Below are 7,878 nucleotides of genomic sequence, written 5' to 3' on the forward strand. Positions count from 1 at the left end.
AATTACTTTAAAGGGCTATAATGATCTTATTAAACTCAGGTGACAGGTATTTCCCCAGCCTACTGCACTGTTTCCCCAGCCTAAGCACAGCTGCACATAGCTGCCTGAAACCCATGCTGACAGAGAACCTTACACTCTGACATGTTCATCCCTTCCGCTGGGGTCCAAAACCCCAAAGAAGAGACCAAGACAAATGACGCAGGTGAAGCACATTAAGTCCTATGGTATTCACTTTCCCTTGTAATCAGCAACCAGCTTTTTGTGCACAACTCAGTATTTCCAGAGCAAAGCACACAAAATGTCCTGAGGCAGGGCAGCACTATGCTCTTGCAGGATGCTTAGTGGGATAGTGGTACATTTGAGCCAGAAGTGAGGTGGAGGTAGAGCACACAAGGGGACAGCTAGCTGTGAGCAGCTAGACTTGACATTTCTACTGTAAGCCTCCTCCTTCATTTCTGGGGTGTTTTTATTCCCTCCTCCCACTCCTGAGGAGAGGTTCAAATTGAATTTATATCAGTCATTGCAGATAGAAGTTCTGACCACAGAGAAAATAGGCTTCAGTCAAAATGTTTTCCCATCAGATAGTTCACAGATCTCAAAGAGCTGTTTTAGTTTAGGCAAGTTGACAAGCAATTCACTCCTAATTTTGCCTACTACAGTTACAGTATGAAAAGCTTTCCTCATAGATTACATAATTATATTTTTCTTAACAAGGAGTACATTGCATTAGCAGGTTTAAATTATGCAAGCTTATTTTTTTGTCTTTTGTTATATTGTGTTCTATTGTGCTGGTAAAACAATATGTGCTTTAATTAGCAAATATCTGTAAATAATTTACTTGCTTTTCATACAGCAGAACAATGGAGCCAATTTTCACATACATCCACTGAGCATGTCTAGGGGGTTTCTTGCCAGAACCTTCCATTGTTCAGTATCTGTATCAATCTGCCCATCATTAGCAGCTAGCATTCAACAATCCGGGAAGACATTAAAGTTGTGGACCCCAGGAGCAGCCCCAAGCCCCGCAAACCTGAGACGATGCTTTGCAAAGGAAGATTAAAATGTCCAGAAATGAAAACAAACTCTTTTATTATCTATAACCCTGGCACCTTCGCATAGAAACAGGGACGCCTGCCAAGCACTAAGGTCATTGGATTGATGCCATAAAATGCCGATGTTCATCTGACCTTCTGACTGCATGTTAGCTACAAAATAAAAAGCTCAACTTGATACGACACTATGAATCCCGCAAGCGTCTAGGCTCTGCAGGGTTAACACTGGGTGTGAACCCACACTGCACACGCACAAACACACAAAGAAAAAAGCTCTTAAATCAAGAGTGGATGACTGTTCAGAGACTTAAGGCATTGTTATTTTGAATGCGAATGAAAGGGCCAGAACAAGCATTGCAAGAATATTTCAATTATGTATTTCCCAGAACTACATCTCTGAGCAACTAATGCAAATATTGCTCCCATAACAGTAGAACTTCATCCCGAATAAAAGCATACAAGAGCCTGAATCAGAACATACTTTCTGTATCATTCGCATATTGTTTGAATATTATTAAAAATGCAAAATCTATGTATGCGTTACTCTCCTGAGCAATACAGTAATTATGATTAAGGGACAAGCAGCACAAAAAAGAGCCAATTTATCTTACTTGTGCTTAGGAATACTATTGTGTAACTAAGCAACTAAAGACAAAATATAGTCTAATTAATTCACTCCTATGCTTATTTAAAAGACACAATTAGAACATTTTTATTTTCCAGCCTGCACAGTATCTCAACATGCTTGAGGGTGTACCATGTGAGGCCTATTATTCTCCAAAGACAAGAGTTTAATGTTTAGTGCCACTGATCAGACTGGGAACAGCAACTCTGGAGAGCAGTGGGTGTATTTTACAGTCTGAATGCACAGGGAAGGGGGGGGGATAAGGGAAAAAAAAAAAAAAAAAAAACAAACCAAAACAACAAAAACAACAAAAAGAGAGAATCTGCCTTAAGTGACCAGATATGCCAGATTGCTGGCTAATGGCTAGCAACATGTGGCTTCTCTGAGTAATATCATTGCCCTCTTCTTGCTTTGCCAGCATATGCTACTGGTTGCAAAGAGAGATAAAAATACACAGAGTGGATATGCAATTACCAAAACCATGATATTTTATGACAAATGCCATTTTTCTAACACTGCTATTACAGTGCGCCTGATTTCCAAAGCTGAATTAATTTGAGCAAGTGTACATTGGAGATTGATGCTATTAGCATGATTTTTAAAGCACCCTTTAATAATCATAATCTGCATGTTTGAAACATGTTGTCATTACCACTGTTGACAGATACAAGCATAAGGCACACACCGTGGAGACTAAAACGGGGCCGTTCTCATTTCAAATAAGAGCATACATATTCCTACGTCTCTCAAAAAAATCTATTACTGTGCAAAACGAGTATCACATTTTTCAATGGGGGTGGCAATACGCTCTAGTAGCGTAAGACACCACACTTGGGCCAGCCTGTGCTACCCTTATGCACTGAGGTAGGACCTCCCACACACAGAGAGTGCCTCCAAAATGAATCGGGCTTTCAAGGGATGCTGTTGAGCAGCTGTCCCAAAATGAAGAGAGACCAAACCTGCTGCCTCCGTAACTTTCTGGAAGAATCTCTTCTACAATTATAAATGACATACATTTATGGAGTGACTTTTTTTCTTCCTCCCAATTAGTCTGAAAATGCAAAACACTGCTAGGGAAATAATTACAGGAAACTAGCTCTCTCCTCTCCTCTGTATGAGCAATGCTTACTCATGTAAATTACTTGCATGAGTAAGGATTATTTGCAAGGCGAAAAGCATTGCATCAGATACCCAGTTTGGGAGAAGAGATGAAATCAACATGAGTTCGTAGTAAACTCAGCTGCTGATGAATGAACCAAAGGCAGATCCCTACTGACAGTCCAGCCTCAGCGCAAGCAGCATTCACAACTGGGGGCAATGCAGGGAACGTCATACCGTCCAAAATGTTTGTTTGGGGGGTTTTAGAAATTGTACACATCACATCAAATACCACCCCTGGATTTAACCAGCATGAGCTCCAATATATATGTTTAAGCCCAGTCTAATTAATGCCAACACCTTTAAAACCACGAAAATACAAGGCACTAACAAGCATTTTGCTCTAGAATTGCTTCTGCAAAGGTTAGTCGTTCCATAGCCTCATGCTACCCCTTGGAGCAGAGAGGAGTAAATGAGCCGGAGGAGGCTTTGGCCAGGACCCTGTGGGTTGCAGGGCCTGGGGCTGAGGCCACCTCATGATCCTCAAGTGCCACAGGTCCAGGGTGCTGTGTGAGGGGACTGGGCAAGGGCTTTCTGGCAGCGGACAGCCAGCATCTACTTCTCATAGGTGGGCACTAGAAAAGCTGATGGTCTGCTTTCCCCACAAACCCTGTGAAACTGTTTCAGGAGCAATCATATGTTCTTACAGCCACTCCCTCCCGACCTTCATGGCAATCCCAGCATACTCCTCCAAGCCCTGCACCAGGCGCCTGCTGTCACAGAGGTCTTCCCATCCCATGAGAGAGGGGACATGGAGGACCATCCCGGCCCAGGAGCAGAGGAGAATACCAGGGCAAGGCAGCATCTTCCTCCAGCAAAACAGACACTTTCTCCATTTCAGCGGTGGCCCTCTCAGGAACCAAGGACAGCCACTTTCTCCCTGCTGGAGGGAAGGGGGAGAGAGCTGATCCTGCCCTCTGACCAGTGCTGTACCTGCTGCAGTGTTTGGGCTTGGCAGCCAGGTCAGAAGCAGCACACCCAGGCCCCTGTGTTACAAAAGCAGCAACAAAGTTTTCACTGAAGAAGACCAAAAAACTTTTCTACCTCATCTAACAGTGTCCCCTACTGCACCACTGCTCTCACAAAAATGTCTCCACTGCTCCTGTGCAGCAATACTCCTGGTCTCATCATGATGCCAGAGCTGGTCCCAGCCTGTTGCTCTGGAATGTGACAAGCATCAATTGGGGCCAGGAACACTTGTACCGACAGTGTGTGACCAGCCCCACCCCAAGTTTGCCACCCACTGAGACACCCCAGGAAGCAATCTCCTGGGGCTGAAGAAGAGCTTCTCTGCCATGCTTACTGGGATGCTGAGACTGAGGCGGAAGGACGGGTGCCTTGGCAGAAGCACCCCTGGGCTTAAACCTTTCGCAGGGTCTGGGCCACAGCATATGAAAACACCCAGTTTTAGCAGCAGTTGGGGATATATTTAAATCTGGATGATGAATTCAGGTAGCTATAAAAAGACTTATATTTACACTCATCGCTGATTAGCTCAAACATTTGGCAATCAGATAAAACACGCCATCAGAAGTCTCTGAGTAACAGAAGCATTACATATCTCGTCACTTCTCCTTTCTCCTCACAGCCACTAGCCGAATATTGTCATAGTGTCAATGCTGCTATTACAGAAAAAAGGCAGCGAGCTGCTTCTATTAATCATGCTGCTAGTGCAAGTAGCTGCTAGCAACTATGCCTAAATCTCCAATGGGCTCGATCACAAGCCTGTGATTCAACCACTTGCTCCCCTCACTAACAATTTTATTGACAGGGAGCACCTCTGTCACCCTTTGCCTTGGACACCACAGGTTTGAAATACATGTTTAAGCACTCTGGCTCACTCCATCCCTGCTCCCTGAATGCAAGACAAGGAGTTCTACCCTCTCAGCAGTCCCACACCACAAATAAGGTCTACCCTGATGGCTATAAGCTGCCTCTGACTCAAGAGCTGCGTCTCCTTCTGCAGAAGGAGACCTTGCGACCCCAGAGGCAACCCTGCCACTGCTCTGGCGACAGAAATAGATGTCATTTATGTAAGGAACCGTGCCCACGGTGTGGTTAGGTGAACTGGGTGCCCTGTGCGCTGATGAAGCCAGTTACCCCCCACCCAGACAGCACTTTGCAAAGCGTCAGACAGCACCCAGCCTTTTGTCTCTCGTCTGCCTGCCTGCAAGTCCCTGAGTGCAACTCAGATCGTTCCAAACTATTAAAAATCAATAATAAAAAAATCATTCCGATGTCTATAAACAAGTTAATGGAGTAAGTGAAAACAAAATACATTTCTTAATGGGAGTGTTATGTTGCCCTCTCTAGGCCCTGGCTCTCAGTGCCGGTTTCTGTAGGCTCCCTGCCAGAGAAGTATCACTCAGAGCTGTTGCTGTTGCTGCTGCTGCTGCTACTCTGCTAATGAATGACTAACTTAGGCCAGAGGGGAAATGACATCACCGGGGTGTAAAATACAACTGCATTAGGAAACTTTTTACCTGCTTTACATTTGTCATAATTATTCTGCACAATACGACCGCATTTGCATAATTTCAAGGCGTGCCATTATCTTAATTGAAAATTGTTTTCATATGGTTGAATAATGCAGAATGACATCAGTTAAAGCCCCAATGAAATGCACAAGTATAATCACACGGCTAAGTACTAGCGGTGTTTGCATGTAAAAATAAATAAAATTGTGCACATTATTAGGAAGGTACATGCAGCTGAGAACTCTTGTACCGGAGCAGCGTTTTACTCGTAATGGTAGGATTAATTTTCTCTGATGTTCCTACCACAGTAACATGAGCTGATCATTAAGGCGTATTAAAATGATTTCTGTCCCTTTCCCCACCCCCCTCCCTTCCAAATATCTTTCATTTTACACACACACACATACGAGACACAGAGAGGCACAGTTTTAAATAGTCACCACGGGCAATTTCAGAGCATCCATTGCTCACTGTCATCTCCCTGATTCTTAGGAAAACGGTGCCTTATCTCAGTGGCACGCACAGAAAATTAAAGTGAAGAGGTGGCAGCGAGCGAAGGTGGCTCTGAAATGCTTTTCGACTGCGTACGCATGTGTACGGGTACACAGCTACGTCGGCACCTATAGCCACGCGTGACTCCGAAACAGCCCCTGTGGACAACGGCCACTCGTTGGACCTACACCCCACGCCTCTCACATCTCCAACATAAGTTCTTCCAAAACATCTCGTGTTCCCCCCCGTCTGGTTTCCATCCCCTCCCGGGGACCCTCTCTCTCCACCCCCGCAGCCCTTTCAGGGTACGCCAGTCTCCCCCCTCCCCAGACCACGGCCCGTGCTGGAGCAATAAATCTGAAAAGCAAATAACGGGAGGGAGCGGGAACAGGGCGGAGGGAGCGGCCCGGGGCGGGGACGGGAGGCGCAACCTGCGCGGCTCCGCGGCCCCATCCCGGGTGGCACGGGGCGGGCGCGGGGCTGCGCGGGCGCCGGCGGTAGGTGCCGGCGCGCAGCGTGTTTGCGCCGGCCGCACGGCGGCTCCGAAATACGCCCAGGCATATCTGCAAGTTATTTGAATGTATTATTCCCGTACCTGTCATTTATCACTTTATTCAACACGTCCCTGCCAGCTCAATAGCTTTTGATCTCCCTCAGCCTCCATTTCGTAATTTCCGCCCTCTTAAACATATCTAATACTAAAAAAAAAGCCCTGAACAATATCGAAATCCCCCCAACCATTTCGGTTTGGTTTTTTCCTTTTTATTCTTTTCTCTTTTCTGTGTGTTTTAGGGGTTTTTTGTTAACGAAGCCGGACACGGTCAGAGCGAGCTCCGTACGCACTCCGCTGTCCGCCGGGCTGGGGGCGCCCCGGACCCCGTCTCCCTCCCGCTCCCCCCTCCCCGCCAGTACAAGTTCCCGGTGCGCCCCGACGGCGCGGCCCCTCCGCGCTGCCCCGCCACGCACAGCGGGGAGGGGGACAAGGGTGGGAGCAGCGGGGGGGACCCGAGCCTGGGCATGCAGGTGGGGACGGGCACGGGAGACAGAGGGGGGAAGCCGGCGCTGCGTTTACCACCTCGCCATGGTCACTGGTCCTGCCCTGGGGGGTGTCCTCGGGGAGAAAATAAAGTTTGGCGCTGGAGAGAAGTTGCCGGCTGGTGCGCTCCTCCCAGAGCAGCTGCAGCTCCGCGATGCAGGCGGGCTCCTCCGCGCGGCACCGCACGAAGAAGAAGTCGCCGAGGGAGAGGACCCGCGCCCGGCCGCCGCCGCGGCGCTGGAAGCGGAACGCTCTGTAGAAGACGTAGGGGCCGTGCGAGCCGCACGGGGCGCCGACCCACTGCGGGGAACAACAACACGGCAGCGGCATCAGCGCCGGCTCCGCGCCGCGCCGCGCAGCGCCGCGCAGGAGGAGGGAGGGCGGGCGGGCGGGCGGAGGGAGGGAGGCGGGTGCGCGGGAGGGCGGTGGGGAAGGGGAGGGGGCGCGCAGCGGCGCGGAGGCTCCGCGCGACGGGCGCGGGGCGGGGCGCGGGGCGGCGCGGTACCTGCAGTGCGCTGCGCTCCATCGCGGCTCCGGCGTGATTGAACTCAACATTCTCCCAAACTTGTTGGCGTGAATGGAGCCCGGCAGGTCCTGGCAGGGCAAAGCCGGCCCCGCCGCCCGCCGCCCCCCGCCGCCGCCGCCCCCGTGCCGCACCGCCGCCACCGCCGCCCCACGCCCCGCGGCGCACGGCGACGCCCCCCCCCGCCGCCCGCCCCTCGCCCCGCCGCCCCGCCGCCTCCCCGCGGCGCCCCGCCGCCGCCGCCTCCTGACGCCGGCCGGACCCCCGGCGCCCGCCCGGGCCCGGCAAAAATGCCACGGGGCGGCGGCGGGCCCCGGGGGGGCGGCGCGGGGCCGACGGGGCGGTGGCGGGGGCCCTAGCGGCGCCCGGCGATTTTTGGGGTCCCGAAAGGGCGGGCGGGCGCGCTGCGGATCTGACAGGACCTGCCTGTATATGTCTAATATAAAGACCATTTCCTGCGGCGCGAGGGGCGCTGCTCGTCCCCGCGCGCGCCTGGCGGGGCCGCCGCGCTCCCA

At 50.7% G+C, this 7,878-nt stretch overlaps 1 protein-coding gene across 2 annotated transcripts in view; it reads right to left on the reverse strand.

The window, feature by feature from the left end:
• The window catches only part of ARID5B (AT-rich interaction domain 5B), a gene marked incomplete at its 5' end in the record, with an annotated part of 122,972 nt that extends 115,606 nt beyond the window's left edge, over positions 1-7,366 (reverse strand). The window contains 2 exons of one of the 2 annotated variants that reach the window (XM_080620912.1): positions 6,880-7,140; positions 7,346-7,366. In XM_080620912.1, coding sequence (XP_080477038.1) covers positions 6,880-7,140; positions 7,346-7,366 — 282 coding nt within the window. Of the gene's footprint in view, positions 1-6,879; positions 7,171-7,345 lie in introns of those variants that run through there. The other variant, XM_080620911.1, reaches the window with a different exon arrangement.
• Between the last annotated feature and the right edge of the window lie 512 nt (positions 7,367-7,878).

This window comes from Psittacula echo (assembly GCF_963264785.1).
Source record: "Psittacula echo genome assembly, chromosome: 6".
Lineage (NCBI taxonomy): Eukaryota > Metazoa > Chordata > Aves > Psittaciformes > Psittacidae > Psittacula > Psittacula echo.